At 43.8% G+C, this 22,760-nt stretch overlaps 2 protein-coding genes across 2 annotated transcripts; one reads left to right on the plus strand and one right to left on the minus strand.

Moving 5' to 3' along the window:
• Positions 1-95: 95 nt before the first annotated feature.
• On the minus strand, positions 96-7,724 carry LOC125539578 (dual specificity protein kinase YAK1 homolog). Its single transcript, XM_048703065.2, has 18 exons — positions 6,862-7,724; positions 5,982-6,181; positions 5,304-5,457; positions 5,118-5,227; positions 4,960-5,029; positions 4,803-4,885; positions 4,623-4,704; positions 4,484-4,524; positions 4,197-4,319; positions 3,840-3,984; positions 3,654-3,753; positions 2,858-2,946; positions 2,530-2,604; positions 2,013-2,087; positions 1,129-1,901; positions 894-1,052; positions 455-699; positions 96-373 (listed from the first exon to the last, which is right to left on the minus strand). Exons 1-18 carry the CDS (start codon positions 7,039-7,041, stop codon positions 294-296), a joined length of 2,784 nt encoding a protein of 927 aa, XP_048559022.1. The 5' UTR covers positions 7,042-7,724; the 3' UTR covers positions 96-293.
• A 4,602-nt stretch (positions 7,725-12,326) lies between these two features.
• On the plus strand, positions 12,327-18,643 carry LOC125539581 (putative protein-S-isoprenylcysteine O-methyltransferase). Its single transcript, XM_048703069.2, has 5 exons — positions 12,327-12,628; positions 14,176-14,419; positions 14,626-14,754; positions 14,912-15,020; positions 18,224-18,643. Exons 1-4 carry the CDS (start codon positions 12,409-12,411, stop codon positions 15,000-15,002), a joined length of 684 nt encoding a protein of 227 aa, XP_048559026.1. The 5' UTR covers positions 12,327-12,408; the 3' UTR covers positions 15,003-15,020; positions 18,224-18,643.
• The last annotated feature ends 4,117 nt before the right edge of the window (positions 18,644-22,760 follow it).

Consider the following 22,760-nt stretch of genomic DNA (forward strand, 5'->3'; position numbering starts at 1 on the left):
AAACAATGTAGAATCTGGGATAGTTGTAACTCTAAGACAGCGCTGAGTCCGGATTCCAAAGGCTCGAAAAGCTTCACCAAGTGAACACAACCAGATAATGCTGTAACGATCGATTCTATTATATATCATAGAGTTCGAGACTGTCTTGACAATCAGGGACCCAATGGAGCAACGCAAATGCAGCAACATTGCAGGAAAGAAAAAGAAAACCAATAGCCAGAACCATCGCATCTCCGGTTTCGCCAGTACAAATAATTTATCCCGGCAATGAATGGCATTCCTCCGAGTCCACACTAAAATATGCTCCCATAATCTTTTCTGGGAAGGGACGAGGGTAGCCCGCCCGTCGTAAACGGATGCACGCCTGATCCTCCTGCGCAAATTAGGACAACTTACTTAAGAATACCAAAAGAAAAGGTGCTTCTCGAATCCGCTAAAAGGGTTTGGAAATTACCCCAGGGCACTCCCTCACCCATGCCATAGGGAGGCCATGCAGGCTGCCCGCTTTGGTGACTCCCCATCGGTGGCCGCATATGACTGTTAGTTGGCTGGTTGTATCTCGGTTGAAGAAATTGATGGCGACCTCGGAGACTTTGCTGAGGATAGTTCGGAGGGTTGAAACCACCGTAATTGATTGGAACAGTAGGACGGGTGCCCCTCCCATGGGAGCCTGAGTGAAGTTGCTGACCCGCTCCGTAGCTACGAAGCGCAACAAAAGTAATTAGTTGGCATAACTTGGAAAGGAGCAGATCATATAACATGGATTGTTGTGTCTTGATTCTTGAACTGAAAAGACCGATCTTGTGAAGCAAAAAAAGGGACATCTCAAGATATTCTGTCAGGTGGGTTCTTCTTTTGACAAAAACTCATTTAAAAAATTTAGAACACAATACCTTTGGCTTGTCGGTAAAGGGTTAGAGCTTGCAAAGTTGTGGCTTTGGGCACGGGTTGATCTGGCAGATCCGCCTGGCTGACCAGTTGCATCTCTAATATGAAGGCTGCTGCTTAAATCAGCTGACAATGAATTGTCTTCTTGCAATAGTGACTCATCACTGCAAAATAGAACAGTGTAACCATTTGTATTCAGACTAACTTTACAGGAAGCAATTTGAGCACACAATTCCTTACCTATAATTAGGATCCCAATCAGAAGGATCAAGTGTTGATGGAGCTGATGTATCCGGTAATACGTCAAATGAGGGCAAAGGTGGAGCATTATGTGAATTATATGCTTGGGAAGGCCCATGACTAGAAGAAGCCTCCACGGAAAAACCACTCCTGGAAGCTATTTGTGGTCTCCAACTAGAATGACCAGAACTAGGTAATGAATGCTGAGAGTAGCCAGCATGTCCGCGAATATAGGCATCCGAATGACTAAAACTGACACCATCTCCATGCCGTCCTTGTCCATGCTGAGATGCATATTCATGTGGTGGCATCGGCATGTTCTTCCTCTTGCTGTATTGGCCTACTGGTCCAGCTTTTCCCAATGGGGAGCCATGAATGCCTCCACTCGCAGGAGAACCAGAGCCATGCTTCCCAGTAGAATTAGCCGGGGTATGCATCTGGTAGTTTGGTGGGGTAAATTGTGATGGACTGGCACCAAGAGACATAGGCCCCATACTTCCAGGGCTCAATCGAATGCCTCTATCGTAAGAGAGACGAGGTCTCAGCCTAATATCTGGACTAGAGCTAACATGTGAAAATCCAGAAGGACCTACTGGTGAGTAATACATGTTGCCATTATTAACATCACCATAGCTTCCATAGCTGCTAGCGAGACCAGCATTGCCAGCATAGCTACCATGGCTACCAAGACTTCCATAACTACTCCCATAAGAAAAAGGCATTTTTGGAGGATAGGGGTTATTAGGAGGTAGACATCTGTTCACACTTCCAACCTAAAAAAAATTAGAACACGGGACATTTCAGTTTTAATGGACAAGAAAGATACCATAGGATTATAATTCTGCAAATTTAACTCAGGAGCAACATAAGAGAGTAGTTATCACCTGAGGGGAAAGACCTGCAACTAACCAGTGACCTCCTCCTGGATTGTGATCAACTGCTGCAGCATGAGCAACAGGCTACAACACAAATCAAAAACAGGATAGGTTTGAGAAAGAAAGAAAGATTGAATGAATGTGTTTACAAGCTAAAACTAAACTGTCTTTTAATTAAGGTAGAAAGCTATCTTATATCTACTAAGATCAACGATGCAACCTGTAGAACAACACTAGTGTACACAGGGAGCATTTTACATATTGATAGGTTTGTCGATTGGTGTATGTCTGTATGAAAGAGACAGAATTAAGTTAACTATCCGCAGACCATTGATCATTATCCTCAACGAGGCAATATGCCAACAAAAATTCACAACCTAATCTTATTTTTATGCAAATATACTTGTCATTCCTCCAAAGATAGATAATTTCAAACCCCAAAGCAGAAGCACGTCATCTAGCTTAATTTCAATTTCCTTCTTTGATAAATACGAAGTTAAGACACTAGAAGTAAAACCGTACTCACAATTCTTGGAGTCTCAGAGACAGGCTCGTATGGACCAGTAAAAGGTTCGCCTGTAATGAATGGATGGCCTGACGCCTGAAATAGGATTGTACAAATCATGTCCTTGCACATGGATCTGAATTATGTGAAATTACCAACTTGTACGTAAGAATAAATTGTGTTTTCATGAGTAAAATCTAGTAAAAATATATATATACTGTTATAGAAAGAAATGACGATTCATCAACTTAACCTGACATAATAGACTCTAATGAGATTGAAAATATTGAAGTCTCAACCTTTACATAAAGGCCAAGGCAATACAATTGCACAACTAGCATGGGAATACCTGAAATGGCGACCATCGCTTATTTGGATCAAATTCAAGAAGTCCCCTCAAGAAATCAACTAACAGCACGCGATCTGCTTTTTCTGTCTCTGAATCAAAATGCAACACCTGAGAACATGATATCAAACTTGCAAGCTGTACTCTAAGAGCTCTATTCTGCAGATTCAAGATAGTTGTACTCTAATACCAAGCCCAAATTGAAGCAAATATCCCTACAATGTCTATACTCCATAGTCCATACTAATGACCACTAACCCTGAGTCAAGTTGCAACCAGTTTATCATTCGTGTTACTGATCGAAAGCAGCACAACGCCTAACTATAACAAGATAACCTTTATAGGGGCACAATGCATTGCTTTCAAAGACGAAATTACAACTCAAGAGGACACCAGCATGTACGGCAAATTAAAAAAACAATACTGACAGGGAGCAGATTGAAAGGGCTCCCTCTAGTTCCCAAAAAATGTCATTTCAGATACTAGCAGTCTAAAAGGCACAACTTTGACTACCATGTTTTATTATAATATCCAAAAAGCCTGACAAAACTACAATTTACTAAAGCACATTTGATAATATAAGTTACACATGTGATTTCCAAAATCCGATCAAGATATTTATAAAGATAACAGTAGTCAAACTCAAAAGTTTGACTGCAGCTATGTCAAAAGTGACACGTTGTGAGCAGGAGGAAATATCAACGAGAGTACATATGGTACTGATCTGAAGCCTATTCTAGGCAACAGCTAAGAAGCCAAAATCTATTCACAGAACTAAGGAGACGACAAAAAGACAAACCTGGCAATTTTGTATTGTCCCAAGGATAGGTATATATTAGTTGGTCCAACCTTTGCTGTGGGAAGTACCATTTCCCTAATTTCGGCCTTTTGGTCTCCCTCTGGTATAGATAGCAAGGCAGAGCATTAAGATAGTCTATAATACGACAGAAATCAATGTTATTTTGTCGAACCACAAGAAACTTACCCCCTCAACCTCGTCTTCACTTAACATTCTGTATGCAGTGCCAGGGCCATCATGTGGCCCAATACCCAGATAACTACTTCCAACATGTTTAAAAAATTTAGTAGTATTCTTAGCTTCCCTTAGCAAGTCATCTGGTGGTTGCCCCCTATAAATGTTTTATTCAAAGGAACAAAAAAAACAAGCATTATAACATGGTAAAGCTCGCCTGTGTAAATTTCTTAACTGACCAAAAGAACTAAAAGGGTAAGATTATAACAACAGTAAACTCAGCAGAGGCATCTGCTTTAGCATGCTGACATGTACTTAATAGTATGTAGATACAGAACTAGGAGAGAAAATTATAGGTACAGGACCTACCCGAGAATCTTTAGCATACGCTTAAGCACATCATATTCTGATGCCCCAGGAAATAAGGGTAGACCTATAAACAATTCGGCAACTATGCAACCGAATGACCACATATCAATCGCAGTAGTATATCTGTAACTGTTAAGGCTCACGTAATTTGAAAAGGCAAAAAGAACTTCATTGAAGAAAGCATTGCTCTTTATAATAATAATAAATATAAAAGAGCATTCCAGAAAATGTTGAGCAAGATCCTTATGGTGAATGATATGCAACAACTTGCCCTGTATATAGGATACGGATAGCCAAGGAGAACTTCTGGAGACCTGTAATAGCGGCTCTAGCAAAAAGGAAGGGTCGAAGTCTTACTTTCAAATAACAAACATTACTTGAATAAAAAAAGGGTTTAATTATGATGTTACAGAAGTTTAAAGAAACCTGGATGTATGAGTACACAGTTTTACCCTCCAGGCATGCTGATCCAAAATCAATAACTTTCACTGCTGCAGCTGTTTTTGCACTGTAAATTCATTGTACAACCTCAAGCAATAGTTAGCCAGGGAAAATACCATCCAAAACATAATAGTGTAAAATTCAATACTGATAGGGGCTACTCACGTCGGAGCTAAGAGGATATTTTCTGGTTTCAGATCGCAGTGAATGATGCCACCATCTCTCATCACTATCATGGCATCCAATATCTGAAAACGTAAAACAAGATCAAGTAACAGGTACTAGGTTACTAGTTAATGGGAAATGCATACTAAGACCATACCTGTTTTGAGAAGGCCTGTACAAATTGCACTTTCAATCCTCTTAAATGATTCCTTTTTAAAAGCTCATACCTATAATCTCGAAGTTCATAGTGCAGTCTGAACAAAACTAAAAAGGAATGAACCTACAACCGAAAAGGTTCGACAGAAGTAAACTTACAGATTTTGACCAAGCATTTCAAAGGCAATACACAGGTGATTTTGGAATGAGAGATAATCTAGCATTCGGACAATGTTGTGCTTATCATCAGGATCAAATTTCTGATTTAGCTGCAAGCATAGCCACAACTAAAATGGTGAGCCATCGCATATATTAATGAAAAAAGTTCCTAATGGGCTATCATACCGTTCTCAACAGTGAAACCTCCATTATGGCCTGCTGATAAAACGCAGGCTGGTTTTTTATAACCTTCACAGCAACATACTTGTTGGTTTCTGTGTCCCAGCATTTCACAACTTGGCCAAACGTGCCTTGGCCAAGCATTTCCTTGACAACGAACCTGAGTATCAAAATGAGAAAGAGGTACAGTTCAACGATATGCTAGTCATGCTCAGCCGCAGCTTTCCAGACTCTCAGAACAGCAAATGCTGAGACAGCCAATTCCGATTTATTAACAGAACTTCCGGACATGACATGAAAATTGGAGACGCCAGTTCATCTAACTTAACTGCATATGTATAAGTATAATCTTCAATTACTTCTCAACAAACATGCCTTAGCGAATTTCAAGATGAACATACTTGTTTATTGATCACTGGTCAGGATGTATAAAGCCTTTTTCACATACTCCCTCTGATCCAAATTAATTGGTGCAGCCTCTATACAATGTAAAATGGACACTGTATAGAGGCTTGGTCAATTAATTCGGATCGGAGGGAGTAACTGATTCTGGAAGAGTAATACCATCCCCTATAATAGTCTACTAATTTATACAGTAACAGTGCATGATGCACTAAAAAGATGGACAGGAAGATGAAACAAAGCTAATGAGCACATCAAACACCAAGTCTGGGGAAAATTTACCTCCGATTTGATGTCTTGTTGACCAACTCCAGGTTGACATACAATATGAGGTCCCAATTTGCATTATCAACTCCATCATTGTGGGCCGGGGTCGAAGGATGGGTGAGAAAGCGCTTTGGGTTTAGTGTCTCTGAGTACTTAAACTCAGGGTGGCATCTTTCAAAAGTGTTAATGATGTCCGCCGTTAGCCTTGCAACGCACTACACGATAAGAAGTGTCAGCTGGCAGCTGAAGGACAAAAGCATATGGAACAAGAGTTGTAACGAACAAGTGAGACAGCATCTGGATGTCTCGATATGGTAATATCGAATCGTTTATAGCGCATACAAACAAACTAGTGAGAATGTTCGCCCATAAATGTCGCTTAAAAGTGCATGGACGGTGTCTTATTCAAATGCATGGATTGTGTCTTATCCAAATGCACATCAAACTTGGAGAACTTTACCTACAACATTTCTTAGCTGAACAGTGAGCACTATTAGGACTTAGGGTGGATGCTGAAGTGGCTACAAATGAGTGCTGTACCTCGGAACATTCTTACTAGCTAAATATAGTTTGGTACGTACATTTTTCTCCCCATTTGTGATCCCCCCTTCAGTTGCACTTAATGAGTACAGTACAAGACACTACAAACTTGACGGGCAAACAACAACGCCATCTTATATGAAACTCCAGCACTCTAAACCTGTTAGTTCATAGAGACGAAACTAAGAGCATTTGACTAAACATGCTAGCAAGGAGCAAGGAAGCAACAGTGGTAATGGACTAGTGCTACGATGAGCAGTCAAAAGCTACATCAACATGGTAAGCTGAATTCAGCAACATCCAAGAGCCAGCCTGTGGTAAGGAACATGGCAAATAGGAGGAGAATGAGGCGTACCGGTTTCCTCTTGACGCCATGAAGCTTGCTTATGCGTGCGGCAACGCCACTGCCCGACCCCGACGGGGACGGCTCAGCCGCCCCCGCCCCTGCGCCCGCGACGAAGGGCCGGAACACCGTGCCCTCGCTGGGCGCCCACGCCGGCGCCGCGTCCTTCCCCTGCCTGCCGCTCCCCTCCATACGCGCGCGCGGGCGGGGCAGCTAGCCTACTCCGAGGCCGCGCGGGGAGATCTCGCCCTCGCGGCCGACGCCCACCGCCACGCGCCCCCGACTCCGAGCCCGGCCCGAGCGGCGACGATCACAGCGTCCGCGGGAGCAGCCGAGCAGCCGCCGGAGGAGTCCAGCTCCATCCTAGGCTGCGTCCGCGGCGGCCATCCCGATCCCCCGGCGCGACGCGACGCGACGGGCGGCAATTCCGTGCCCCGGCGGCGGAATTGGGATCGGATTGGGCCCGGCGGGTAGGGTTTTGTCCCGTTTGTTTGTTAATTACTGCAACAACGGCGGATGAAACGAAACAGAAATAATCGCGGGATGAAGAGAGAGAGAGAGAGCAGTGGGTGGGAGGGAGGGAGGAAGAGGGTGGACTGGCTCCGGATTTGGATCCCCGATTCGGCGGCCCGGAAACTAGGGATTCCTCTCGGGGGGGAGGATGGAAGGGGGGTGACGCGGCCTGGGAGGCGAGCTGGCTCCTCGACGGGGGGCGGATGGATTCCCTTCCGAAATTTCTTCCTTCCCTCCCCGCTCGTGTTCCTCCGCCTCGCCTCGGCTATTTTCCTTGCCTTTTCTTTTCTTTTCTTTTCTTCTGCCCCCTGTTTTGTTTTGTTTTCCCGTCGTGTGGAGAGAGGATACTGTGGGCGGGCGATGGCGATTGGGTGTTTGATTATCGACGACTGGTTAATGGGAGGATAAGCACCAACCAACCTTCCCGTTTTTTGTTACTCGCCTGCTCCTAGGCGTCTCCCCTCTCGGGCTTTTTTTAATTTTATTCCGGCTGACTGCGCTGCGCTGCGCTGGCCGTTGTTAGCCGTGAGACCTCGGTGTGGGCGTGTCTGCGCGATGAAGGGTAGATGCGTTGCCTGCCTGCTGGCCCCGCGCGTCGCGACGTAGGGGGCGCGTGGGTGTGCCCGTGGAGCCCGCGTGTCAGTGGCGTGCGAGGTAGGCCGGCTGCCTGTCCCGTCGTGGATTCTGCCGATAAAGCTGTCCAGGTGACATGGCGCATTGTCCCGTGAACCCGGTCCAGGTGGCTGGTGGCATGCACATGCACCGTTTGTCCTTTTCCTCCCCCCTTTTTTTTTATTACAAGCGGGCGCAGACGAGATGGTGAGGCGCCGCCACCGTATCCGTGTGTCCACTCGACTGTGTTCAAAGTTGAATCGGTCAACCTAATAACCATGCCAATTACGTGGAAGTACAAGTGCGCACGCATAACTCCACCCACACGCCAAGAGATTGTTCTTCACTAAGCATCGAGTCTCCTTGCTTATCTAGATTCTTCTGTACTTTTGTTTGGGTGATATGCATTGTACGCATGGGTTAAAACAGGTTACGTGGTGGGTTGACCGCGCATCACTGCCATCCAATTATGGGCGTCTCATGCACCTTCCTCCTCTCCATTGCTCTTTTATCATATTCTTTGATGTTTTTATGTTCGAGGCACTTCGAGAAACGGTCATACGAAAGAATATTTGACTGGATTATACTCTCTCCGTTCTTAAATATAAGTCTTTGTAGAGATTTCACTATGAATCATATACGGATGTATATAGATGCATTTTAAGTTTAGATTCATTCATTTTGTTCCGTATGTAGTCCATCTAGTGAATCTCTACAAAGACTTATATTTAGGAACGGAGGGAGTAGAATATTAAGGAAATACCCTGTTGTTGCTGACTTGTGACTTCCTAGACCTATATGATGCGGAAAAACTTGCTCACACACTTCATGATGAGCTGTTACTGCTATTTATTTCCCTATGAGTCTTGACCATGATGATAGCCCTGGGAACATGGCAAACTTCTCATGTGTCAAGCTGGACCATGATAAGAACCATGTTACAATTTCACTGCTCCTCAAAAATGGTCAATAGATTGTCGAAAGAGAAGCATGGCATCCAAAAATATAGAAGTAGTTATGATCATCCGCTTATCTAATCTGTTTATGGCTAACAATTGAGTAACACAGATGATTATGAGTCTCATAAATTGATTTTATACGAAGATACGACTAAAAACGTATAGAGAAAATGATGTTGATTCTAGAAATTACGCTAGACCTAGAGTTAGACTCTTGAGCAAGAGCCATTTCCTCCCTATTATCATAAGTATCTTGCTCCTAGGTAAGGGGATTGTTTATTGGTGATGTCACAGTTGTGTAGGTTTTTCTATAAAACACAACCTAACTTTTTTAATGAAGAACATACAGGTTGGTAGGTGTCCCATGAAGCGAACATTATGGGGATCTTTGAACTGTAGGATTTTCATAGACCGTTAGCGGATTGGGACTACTAAATTATTGTGAAATCTATTTATGTGACCTCCGTTCCATAGGAATCTCAATATGAGCTTAAACCTCATTTTGTTTCTCCCCGGGGAAATCCAATGCACTTTTACTCTATCTCACTCTACAGTCTCTCCTCGATTACCAATACTACTTGTGTTTATTTCCTACGCACTCTCAAAAGGCACATCTCACAATGTTTTCATTGTTTTAAAATCACATAAGAATTCATAGTTCTCCTCAATCTTATGTCTTTCTTTTTTTCAAGAATTACATTTTACCTATTTATGTGATATCAAATCCATGCTATCCTAAGACTCTATATGCTTTTTTTGAAGGCCGAGGGAAGAAAAGCCCTATTTAGTGCTTAAAGCGCCGATTTTGGGCTCTTCGGTACATGGAGCTCACACAACCATTCATTTGTCAGTTCTAACGGGGTCGACTCATGTTCTTTATTTTTCCCTCAATGGTTTTGGCCTTTCAGTTTTAGGGTTGAGTTTTCTGGTTTCTTTTGGATTGGGCTTTGTTCAGGTTTTTCAGTTTACATTCCTTTTTTCATTTTTTTACTCTATTTTCCTTTTATTGTTTACCTCATTAAAATTTCGTGAACATTTTCCACCTGTGATTTTATTTTCAAATATCTGAACATTTTTCAGATCTCCGAACATTTTTTTAAATACGTGATTTTTTATGCAAACTCTTCCACAATTTTTTGAATATTTATTAAATACGTGAACTTTCTTAAACTCACATTTTTTTTCAAATTCATGATTTTTTTTCAAATCTGTGAACATATTTTGAATGAATGGATATTTTCCAAATTTGTGAACACCTTTTCAAATCAATGGATTTTTTAATCCTGTTTCTTTTTCACATCCATGAACATTTATCGAATTCGCCAACATTTTCAAACCCGCAATCAATTTTGAATAAATGAACATTTTTTGACATTCTCACCTTTTAAAAATACACAAACATTTTTAAGAAATAATTAAAAAAAGAAAACCACCTAGTTTTTGACATAGTAGTCAGGCAAGCGATATTTTTTCTTCAAAATTGGCGATGGCATGAGCCGATCAAGCATTGTAACCAATATTTTTTTAGTCTAAACACACTTTATTTATTAACCATAGTCCAAATACATTGAGATACAACTTAGGTCCGGAGTATCGAGGAGCCATAAATGGCGTCTGAAAAAAAGTCCTAAAGTATGCTTAGCGAGGCTATGTGCCTCGATATTAGAAGCGTACCCCTGTACATGGCTAGTCCTCTCGTGATACTCCAGTCCTTCAGATCTCTCTTTTACGTGCTCCTCCCATGTCAAGTACGGGTTACCCTAGCCTTTTTGACATCATATGCACGCTTTAGCCGTCTGCTATGCATTAGAGCTTCTGGAGGTCTGCGCTGAATATGCCCAAACCATATGAGACGATGTTGGCCAAGCTTCTCTTCAGTCGGTGTTACCCCAACTCTATCTCGTATATCGCTATTCCGAACTATATGCCCTTTCTTGTGTGGCCACACATCCATCTTAACATGCACATCTCCGCGACACCTAACCGCTGAACATGTCGCCTTTTAGTCGATCAACACTCAGCGCCATACAAAGAAACCACTGAAAACAAAACAAAAACAGTGAAGAAACCGGAAAAAGGAACCAAAATGAAAAAAATAAAAAAGGAGCCAAAACACAAAAATCAAATAAAGGGAATGAAACCACTGAAAACCAAACAAAACAGTGAAGAAAACGGAAGCAAAAACCACATAAGAAAAACGAAAAACGCAAGAAACATCGAAGAAAACATCACACAAATCCATACTTGGGCCGGCCCAACTGAAAGCTTGCTTCAGCAAAGCGATAACTATTTGTCGACCTCACCTAAAAAATCTATTTGTCGACCGCTGGTGGCAAATAGGATTGGGCATCGCATAGGGAGAGCGCCGCCGCCACATGTCGCCTACTGGGCATTTTTCTGGATTTTTTATTTTTCTATACGCGTTTTCGGGTTTTTTATTTTTTTTGTTTTTATGACTTCTTGATTTTTGCCTAGTTTTTCCCTAGGTTTTGAACATCCTTTTTTTTGCGTGAAAACATATTTTTTTCTCTTACACGAGAGGTACAAATTTGCTTCTCGTGAGGGCACAGGTTCACTTCCACGAGAGGCACACTCGGAAAGGGAACCGCGAGAGGCACAGATTTGCCTATCAAAAGAGAGATAAAACATGTTTTTTCTTTCTGTTGCGAGAGGCACAATTTTTTCATGGAGGCGCATGCTTCTTTTGCGAGAAGCACAACTCGAAAAGGGAAAACGTGTTTGTTTTTCCTCCACAGAGGTACAATTTTGCTTCCGCGAGAAACACAACTGTAAAAATTAGAAGAAAAAACCCGAGCTGAAAGAAAAAATACGTAATTTTTTTTACAAATTCGTTACATTTTGTGAACAGTTTTTACAGATCCGCGGTCATTTTTTGAAGTCGTGAACATTTTGTTGAATTCAATTTGTTTTTACAAATTCATGAATAGTTTCTGAAATTATGAGCAATTTTTGATTTCGCAAACATTTTTAAAAATTTGAGAACACTTTTTTAAATTTGTGAACATTTTCTCAGAACCCATGAACGTTTTTTGAATTCACGAATGTTTTCCAAATTCGAAAACATTTTTTGAATTCATGAATTATTTTCAAAAGCATGAACATTTTTTGAATTTACAAACATTTTAAAATCCATGATCATATTCATCAAAATCACGAACATTTTTAAAATTCGTGAAGATTTTGAGATTCGATTTTTGTTTGAAATTCCGAACATTTTTAATGAAGCAAAAAAAAGCAGAAAAAAACGAAAGGATATAAAAGCAGGGGCGCCCCGCCCCTACATGGGCCGGCCCAAAGTCCCGTGCGTTTACCTTGCTTTCCACCGCGTGGGTCGGGGAATAGGAGTCGCCCCTTTCTCTATCCATCCCGGCGGCCCGACAGCTTCGCCTCGCCGACGCCGTGGCCGCCCCGAGCTTTTCCGGTCCCCGTCCAGGTCCCCAGTAAAAGCTTCCGCATGCGGCATCTCCCCCTCCCGGCACCTCTCCAACGCCAAGCATCTCTTCCCGCTGCCCAAGCCCTGAGCCCCAGCGCAAGCTCCGGTCCCCAGATCCCCGCTGTGCCCATGGCGGCGCGGACGCAGGCGTGGCAGTTCGCGGCCGCCTTGGCCTTCTTCCACGGCTCCGAGTACGTCCTCGCCGCCGCCTTCCACGGCCACAGCAACGTCACCGCCACCTGTGAGTGAATCGCCTCTTCGGCCCCCATCTTTGCCGTCCTGAGACGGTGCTCGTGAGATTGTCTAGATGCTACTACTGGTAGAGAGTAGAGAAGGTGCTACCGATGCACATGATTCTTGTATAGTACTCCTATATGCTTAGATTACAGCGCCCTGGTTAACATGTGGTTATGTGAAGCACATATGTGGGGCCATGAGGATGTCAATATGTGTCGTTTCGTCTGATCCAATTGGATTGCTGCTGGTGTGGTTTGATTTTGTTTAGATAGTTGAGATGACTTGAGAGGAATTGGCAGAATGCATGCTTTGGCAGTTCCCCTATTTGCATAATTATCGGTGTCATGGTCTCGGCAATTTCTTCTTACCTAGCATTTAACTGAAAAACAACCATGGTATACCTGCGCTGTCCGATCTATATGCAATTGTAAGAATTTTTCTGTTTAGCTTAAGAACTCAACAGAACGAAGCTACCGAGTACTATACTGTGATAAATTTAGGGGATAAGAAAGAGCAAGCATCTTTTTTTCTTTGACCCATGGAGACTAGCTCCCATGTCGGCCTTTTAGAAGAAACAAGGCATCATGCAGAGTCTGCGCCTTGAACGCGGGTGAGTAAGCTTACAGACGTGTGCTCTAGCCAACCGAGCACCACTCGTTTCTCAGAAAGAATGAGTACCAATGGGCTGACATGAAGGTTGAGGTCAAACTCCAAAATCAGAAAGTACAATTTGAGTGCCTCTACAGAGTAGTATTTTACCAATTAAGTTTTAATATGCCTGATGAATTAATTTCCTAATTAAGTGCTTCATAAGCCATCATAAGTATTTATCTTCATATATAGTACAAATTGGGGATGATTAAAAATAGTTATTCAAACTTGATTTGTTCAACTTGCATTTTTTAGTTCACTTAACTCTGGCTCTAAACTCTTTTAGTTCAACAACAACAAGAAAGCCTTTAGTCCCAAACAAGTCGGGGGAGGCTAGATCTGAAACCCATAGTATCTCGCAACCAACTCATGGTTCTGGTGATAGCAAGCTTCCATGCACCCCTATCCATGGCTAGTTCTTTGGTGATACTCCAGTCCTTCAGATCTCTATTTGATTGGATACTAGCACAATCAGAAAATTCATAATCATAGGTTATCAACTTGACACATAAGATGGTCAAAAAGAATATGAGGGGCTGTTTGGATGTTGCCCATACTAGCCCAGCCAAATCACGGGCACGCCAAAAAATTGGCTAGCTATTTGCTCGCCGGCGTCTCACCCATGGTTTGGCGTGAAAGTGAACTGAGGAAGGCCATGCAGCGTTGGCGAGCCAAATAATTGGTGCTCATCCAAACATATGCCCAACATGCAGTCAACGCCAACTTTTTTGCTGGCAGCTGTTGGCTCAAATCCAAAGAGCCCCTGAAAGAACACTACCATGCATAGATTGGCATCCGCTTCTTTATTTCATTTATCTTCTTTCTTTACCATTTAATTGTAATTTGCATTATGTAACTGCGTGACCATGTTGTGAGCTAATTAAGGTGCTTCTGATGCAGCACTTCTTATCAGCAAGCAGTATGTTTTGGCAATGAGTTTTGCAATGGTGGAACACCTGACAGAAAGTCTTTTCTTCCCAGAAATAAAAGGGTATCTGTTTGTCAGTAATATTGGCCTTCTGATGGTGCTTGTTGGTGAAATTATTCGTAAAATTGCTGTTGTAACAGCTGGACGTGCCTTTACACATGTTATACGGATTCAGTATGAAGACCAGCATCAGTTGGTAACTCATGGAATTTATAGGTACTTGCATCACAATTCAACATTTATAGTCTTGAGTAATGTTGTTGCCTTCCTCTGCATGTGCTCCAACTTAAGCATTTTTTTCGTTGCAACATAAAAAACATGGTGATAGTTCTGCATAAGACCTTTGGTTCATAGGATATGATTATCATAGGAACAGAAAACTAACTGGTTATAGCTGCTAAAGTATGTTCTTAATTGTACAGATTTATGCGGCATCCTGGGTATTCAGGCTTTCTTCTATGGGCAGTTGGAACGCAGGTTATGCTGTGCAATCCAGTATCTACAGTTGTATTTGCATTGGTGTTGTGGCGTTTCTTTGCAAAGCGGATACCGTATCCTTCTAAAAGAACCATATTTCTACCTCTATATCCTAGGCTCCCCATTGTCAGAATGTGCCCAATTAATGTGAATATTTCATATAAGAGTTAAGTATATTATTTTGTGTGCTTCTTCTACAGTTTTTATTGTGACCCCTTCACTCGAGAGCAGATATGAAGAATTTTTCTTGAGGCAATTTTTTGGCTCTCAATATGAAGAATATGCACGGAAAGTGCACTCGGGGTTACCATTTATAAACTGAGTGTTTCAAACTTGCAAAGTAAGTTATTGAGTCCTCGCTTTCCAGCGTTCTGTTCACACCATGTGTTTGGATTATCAAGTTAACAGACTGCTTTGTTACATTATTTTTAATGCTCCAACCATAAAGTTTTGTCAGTGTACACTGGTAGATACATGCTCTATAAGTAAGAAAAGTTGGATATTTATGTGTCATAATTCTGTATAGTTTGTCTTTAAAGAATATGGGTAACTTTTAGTAGTTTGAGTGATTGATCTAGTCTACCAGAATCTAAAGTTTGTATTATACAAGTCCGCCTTACCACCTGTTTGTACGTAATAACCTCCAACAGTTGCAGTTTCAGATTTGAAGCACACTTTCACACTAGTTTTGAGAATTGTTTTTGAGTCAACGACCATACCATGTTGTGGGCATCTCACGTCTTACACACGACTTTCTCAACTTTCATGTATTTTAGTGTCATCTATTGCTTATGTTGTTATGGCGCTGCTAGAAGGAGGGCGCGAGAGGGCCTGCCGGGGGCCTTTTGCCCACGGCCGGGCAAGATGGAAGGGATTTCCTTCTTAATTCTTGCTTGATTAGATTGATACATCTCCTCTCTTTATATAGAGAGGTTTACTTGACTCCCAAGCAAGGCTTACTTGACCCCTAAGAAAGCGACCCTTATCTCTAATTAACCCTAAGACTAACTGGCTATACCGCCAGCCCAGGCCATTAGGCCCATTACGTACTCTAACACTACACCCCACCTGGACATGCAGCTTGTCCTCAAGCTGCAGCCTAACCAACTTATAACCATGACTCGAGGCAACACCAACCTAACACCTAAAAACAAGCCTTTTACATCTCGGCTTGTTTTATTACTCTCAACCTGAAATGGACTGGGATGATTTATTTTGGACCTCTTAACAAAAAGTGGATACCATCCGCACGTCGGACGTGCACGTGTACAGCCACCTGGATCCCATGGACACCATCTGGACAAAAACAGTGCATATGTATGGCCACCTGGAAGTGGTCGCAAGAGCGACCAGCAGAGGCGCCCTCGCGGCGGCCGGCGGCGGAATGCAGTGGTGCTACGCGGTGCGCTCTTGTCGGTGACACCATGCCTTCTCCCCGCCGGACGGCTGTTGGTCGGCACCGCACATAGAAGAGTGGAGGGTTGTCGATGGACAATGGCGAGGAGGGGTGCGCCTCCCCAACCGCCGATGTCGCAGACTTTGAGGGCGTTGTCCGTGGGGAAAACAGCATGCCCAAGATCCCCGACGCAGCGGACGAGATCGAGGTCCTTTGCGCAGCGAAGCGCAACTGGGAGGAGCGGCAGCTGCAGACCACGCAACTCCCACACACGCCGACGCGCTAGGAGGCCGCGTGCAGCAGCCTGCAGCCTCACCGTCGCCGACACGTGGCGGGTAGTGATCCAAGCTGGAAGCGGTGACGGCGACGGCGGAAGCTTGATCTGCTGGATGGGGACGCCCTGGGGAAGCGGTGATGGCAACGGCGGGAACTTGATCTGGTGGATCGGGACTCCCGTCGGCGCGGTCGATGCGGGGCCGGAGCTGACCGGTGATGGCTGCTGCAGTTGCAGTGGCAGCTGCCGCGGAGCGCCGGGCGCGGCGGAGGTCACCAGGAGCGGTGGCTGCCACTGCAGCCAGGGCGGGGCGGTGGATGGCAGCTGCTGCAGCGGCCTGATGAGCGCGGCGGAGGCCACCTGGTGCGGCGGCTGCCACGACAGCCAGGACGGGGCGGTGGTGGCGGTGGATGGCAGTTGCAGCGGCTGCTGCAGCAGCCTGACGAGCGCGGCGGATGCCGCCTGGTGCGGCGGCTGCCACGGCAGCCAGGACGGGGCGATGGATGGCAGCTGCAGCGGCTGCTGCAGCAGCCCGGCGAGCGCGGCGGGGGCCGCTTGGTGCGGCGGCTGCCACGGCGGCGCGGTGGCGGTGATGGGCGGCGCAGCCGGGTGCGGCCCATAGGACCCGGCCAAGAACAGATGGATCTCCTGGACCGCCTGTGTTAGGTCCCGCAGCGCCCCGGACACCTCCGGGGTGAGGACGACGGGGGCGGGCGCGACGGAGGATCCCGGCGCGGGCAGGAGCGGGGCGACGGTCGTGACCGGCAGCGGAAGAGACGGGTTGGGCGGCGGTGAAGACATGATCGAACCGAAGCTAGCTGATACAAAATTGTTATGGCGCTGCTAGAAGGAGGGCGCGAGAGGGCCTGCCGGGGGCCTTTTGCCCACGGCCGGGCAAGATGGAAGGGATTTCCTTCTTAATTCTTGCTTGATTAGATTGATACATCTCCTCTCTTTATATAGAGAGGTTTACTTGACTCCCAAGCAAGGCTTACTTGACCCCTAAGAAAGCGACCCTTATCTCTAATTAACCCTAAGACTAACGGGCTATACCGCCAGCCCAGGCCATTAGGCCCATTACGTACTCTAACATATGTATACTTTGTAAATAGCAAAAAAATTCAAATCGTGACAGATATATTCAGGAGGTACAGTTTTTTTTGTTTAAAGATATTGTGCTTCTATAGGTGGGGCCTTTCATTACATTAGAAAGACCATACAAATATATATGTCATAGATACCCTGGAATTGCAAATTTGTAATTTGTAAGAAATTTAAAAGAATTACTATGTTACAAACTGCACAAGGTAAGAAATATGTGTTGTTCTAGCTGCTGATTACTCCCTCCGTTCCTAAATATTTGTCTTTCTAGAGATTTCAACAAGTGACTACATACGGAGCAAAATGAGTGAATCTACACTCTAAAATATGTCTATATACATCCGTATATGGTAGTCCATTTGAAATCTCTAAAAAGACAAATACTCCCTCCGTTTCCAAATATAACTCTTTTTAGAGATTCCAACAAGTGACTACACGGAGCAAAATGAGTGAATTTACACTCTAAAATATGTCTACATACATCCGTATGTTGTAGTCCATTTGAAATGTCTAAAAAGACTTATATTTAGGAACGGAGGGAGTAGATTCCAAGATATGGATTGCTCACGTCGCCAATCCATGAGCTCATTGGCTTATCTTGAACCAACCAGTATTTAAAGGTTGTGCGCATGTGGCATTATCACAAAATCATTGAACATGCATTGCAACATGTATGTTTTGGGGTCACCAGCGATACAGACAGTTTTTCTCCCTTCTAATGTAAATATGAACCTGGAAACTGAGTACTGATTGTCTTAATTTTTTATTATAGGCAACGCTTACCCCCTGCTGTCCTCATCATTGATATGTCTAAGAAAAGCACTTTACAACATGGACTTGAGAGATGCCAAACGAGCAAGCTATGTCATGGATTTTATACACAATACAACACAAATCTGGAATTTCATCAAGCTGAAGAGTCATTCCTCAGCTCGTCAATCTGGGGCGAATGCTAAGAACTGTTGCTGATGTAAATGGGTTCGCTTACAGCTAGTTTTTCTGGAAGCTCTGCCATTCATTAGATTCGAACAGAATAGTTTCCGCTTTTTCTGGAGGACATCGAACATTTCCAGTAGGTTCGCTGTGTGAAAGCCTTTGTAGTACAACTGTATCAAGTGTGCCTAAACATATATGCTACAACTGTACAACTGTATCAAGTGTGCAGAAGAAAAGAAACCCCCGGTTTGTTCCATGGAATCTGAAATTCACTGCAGAGCTGCAGTTCTTTTGCCTCTGGTGCACAGCTAGCTTAGAATAATCAGTCATTTTTAGCAAGAAACAGTTCTGGAATAATCTGTCATTCTGCTTTGCACAGCTCTGGAATGCGAACAAGGCGGATAAAAATGTCTTGATTCTCCAAATAGAAACTCCTTGAAGTTACTGGTGCCGGACAACCTGGAAGTGGATATGCCTTTATTCATCCAAGTTATTATTTTTCTGCCAATAGAAGTTACCTCATCACGGACAAAAAAAGGTGTATTCTATCCGCCGCACCGGTAGCAATCAGATGATGCTGATTTGGGATAAACTTTTGCTATCGACTTAAACGACGTCCACATCAGGTGTGCGTAGCTGGGAGGGCCATGGTCGGTCCAAAAGCACCCGTGCACATCTTATCACTCCGATCTAGTGGATGCTTTGTTCGGCTCTACTTTTGACTTTTCAACTTTCAACCACCCAACCTATAGTTCTTTTTCCAGTTGTGCTAAGAGTTAGGCGACTGCAAATTCATGGAGTCTTCATCGATTTGTAGACCGTGCAAATTGTTTGTGATTCACGTTCCTCAAATGCGGAGACCGAGGCCACGGAGCAGAACCGAGGACAGAGCTTCATGTTGCGGGTGGTTATAGTTTGGGGGTGGGCGGTTTCGTCACCGGAGAGTATGGGTGGGGTGACGATAGGATGAGCGGTGATGAAGGTTGGGTATCGACGGGGTGGCGGTTGGCTGAAGGTTGAAGAAAACAAGCATCCATAGGATTGACAATCCAACGGTCGATTGGAGTCAACTACAATTTTTAAGTATTCAGGTATCTGCGCTCTATGCACTCTTTTTTGTATGTGGGTGGCTGGACAGACCGGGGTAGGTGGGTGGGTGGGGGGGGGGGGGGGGGACGGGACTTAAGTGAACCAAGTTTGCCCACAAAGATTCCTAGATGGCTCTATATCTAGTCCTCAAAAGGTATATTGTTTGAGTGGAATCTGCTGAAAGAAAATAGTACAAATTATTTTCTACTAGAAACGATTGGAAGAAAACACAAATTACTTTAGGCTAAAAATAGTTCTGCACTGAACATTATACATTGCACGCGCACACTAGACATACATAGCTCCAACATCATGTATGAAATAAATACAAAATACTCTCTCTGTTCTAGATTACTTGAAGTTATAGCCTTGCGCTCAGTCAAACTTCTTTAAGTTTGACCCAATATATAGAACATATTCTAATATATACAACATCAAATATACATAGTATGAAATATACATTCTATGATGAATCTAGTGAAACTAATTTGGTGTTGTATGATTGTATCTTAGAATGATTGTAGCTAGGGAAACTAATTTGGTGTTGTATCTTAGAATGGTTGGAGCTAGGGAAACTAATTTGGTGTCGTATCTTAGAATGATTAGAGTTAATGAAACTATTGTAGTGTTATATCTTGGATTTGAATAACTAGAGTTCCCTTTAGACCTACGTTAAAACAAATATAATTGCATATAACTGAGATTGCATAGGAATTTCCCATGGATGCCATTTGGACAGTAGGAACATACCATAAAATGATTTAGGAATTTAGGAACCCCCTTTTCCCCAAGAATTGGAGGTTTCTAGACATGAGTTCCAATCTCACATTCAATTTCCTTTAAGAAGTCCAACACAATGAGTGTTTTTCTCCATGCGTGGGAGTTACCAAACATGAGCTCCGACCTCCTATTCAATTCCCTATAAGAAGTCCAAGGCAATGAATGTTTTTTATGCACCAACGGCGGGCTTATGCCGACCTAAACCACTTTATTACCCATTCAATCCGATCAATACAGCGATGAATTAGAGTTGCATAAGGGGGGGGGGGGGGTAATTAGCCATTACATTACAATCTCGCGGCTAAGTGGAATAACATTTATACCCTAGTCACGGAGCAGGATCTGCTTCTGAGTATTTTTGCATCGGTCGGCCCACAATTGCAGATCATCAGGCGCGGCTCTAGCAATGTTCGTAGGCCATTAATTCGCATGCCTTTAAAACAATTTTCATTTCTTCGTTTCCAAATATTCCAAATGATCACCATTGATCGAATTTTCTTAAACATAGACTCATGCCACAAATGTTGGAGATTTTGAGGGGTGCCATCATGTAAGCTGCCTAGCTCATCACAAAAGGGTTTTAGTAGTTGGCAATTGAATAGAAGATGATTGATGTTCTCGTGTTGGTTGCAAAGAAGGCATGTAATAGCAATAGTCCGACGGAAGTGCCTCTCATTGGTGTCCAGACGGTCCTTGTGTGCCAGCCAAATGAAAATTCTGCATTTGTTTGGCACGTAGTTTTTCCAGATAGCAATGACTATTCGATCAGGCGGCTGCAAACTCTAGACGGCTCTGTATGCTAGCTTGGTGCTTAGAGATTTGCCCCCTGCATAGTAACTCTTTTATCAGCAACCCGCAAGTTCAAGTTAACCGAGACCATAGTAATGTGCATAGCAATTAGTTCACATCCAATGACGTGAGAGAGTCTATTGGTAAGGTTAAGGTTGAGGTTGGGGTTAGCATGCACCCAGGGAACTAAAGCATGTTGCATGTCGGAGTGAGAAAGAAGAGTTGGAAATTGTTGCACCAAGGTAGTGATAGAGTTCGAAAGCCATAGGTCATACCGGAAGGAGGTGGTGATACCATTCCCAAGCTTAATCGTAGTGATGGAACGGAATAAGTCCAGCCCCTTAATTACGTCAAGCTAGATAAGAGTGCGGGAATTGTCTGGAGCCCCAAGGTCACGAGCGGTGGATCAGCCATATTTAGAGACAATGTAGGATGTGTTTGAGTTAGTGTCATTCTCGCGAGTCTTGGAAAGATGCCTTAGCAGTAAGCATAAGTTCATGTGTTTGAGAGAGGAGAAGCATAGACCCCCATGAGAGAAAGGTGCGCACACCAAATCCCAAACCACTATACACCGTCCGCGGGTAAATTTTTACTGCCCATCCCAAAAATTCTCTACAACGTTTTGTTGGAAATATGCCCTAGAGGCAATAATAAAATGGTTATTATTATATTTCATTGTTCATGATAATTGATAATTGTCTATTGTTCATGCTATAATTGTGTTATCCGGAAATCGTAATACGTGTGTGAATACATAGACCACAACATGTCCCTAGTGAGCCTCTAGTTGACTAGCTCGTTGATCAAAGGATAGTCATGGTTTCCTGACTATGGACATTAGATGTCATTGATAACGGGATCACATCATTAGGAGAATGATGTGATGGACAAGACCCAATCCTAAGCTTAGCTCAAAGATCGTGTAGTTCGTTTGCTGTAGCTTTTCTGAATGTCAAGTATCATTTCCTTAGACCATGAGATTGTGCAACTCCCGGATACCGTAGGAGTGCCTTGGGTGTGCCAAACGTCACAACGTAACTGGGTGACTATAAAGGTACATTACAGGTATCTCTGAAAGTGTCTGTTGGGTTGGCACGAATCGAGACTGGGATTTGTCACTCCGTATGACGGAGAGGTATCTCTGGGCCCACTCGGTAATGCATCATCATAATGAGCTCAATGTGATCAAGTGGTTGATCACGGGATCATGCATTACGGTACGAGTAAAGTGACTTGCCGGTAACGAGACTGAACAAGGTATTGGGATACCGACGATCGAGTCTCGGGCAAGTAACGTACCGATTGACAAAGGGAATTGTATATGGATTGATTGAATCCTTGACATCGTGGTTCATCCGATGAGATCATCGTGGAGCATGTGGGAGCCAACATGGGTATCTAGATCCAGCTATTGGTTATTGACCGGAGAGTCGTCTCGGTCATGTCTGCATGTCTCCCGAACCCGTAGGGTCTACACACTTAAGGTTCGGTGACGCTAGGGTTGTTAGGAAGACTTGTATGTGATTACCGAATGTTGTTCGGAGTCCCGGATGAGATCCCGGACGTCACGAGGAGTTCCGGAATGGTCCGGAGGTGAAGATTTATATGTAGGAAGTTGACATACGGTCACCGGAAAGGTTCGGGGGCATATCGGTATTGTACCGGGGCCACCAGAGGGGTTCCGGGGGTCCACCGGGAGGGGCCACATCTCTCGG

This window comes from Triticum urartu, chromosome 2A (genome assembly GCF_056163025.1).
Source record: "Triticum urartu cultivar PI428250 chromosome 2A, HENAU_Tu73, whole genome shotgun sequence".
In the NCBI taxonomy this organism is placed as follows: Eukaryota; Viridiplantae; Streptophyta; class Magnoliopsida; order Poales; family Poaceae; genus Triticum; species Triticum urartu.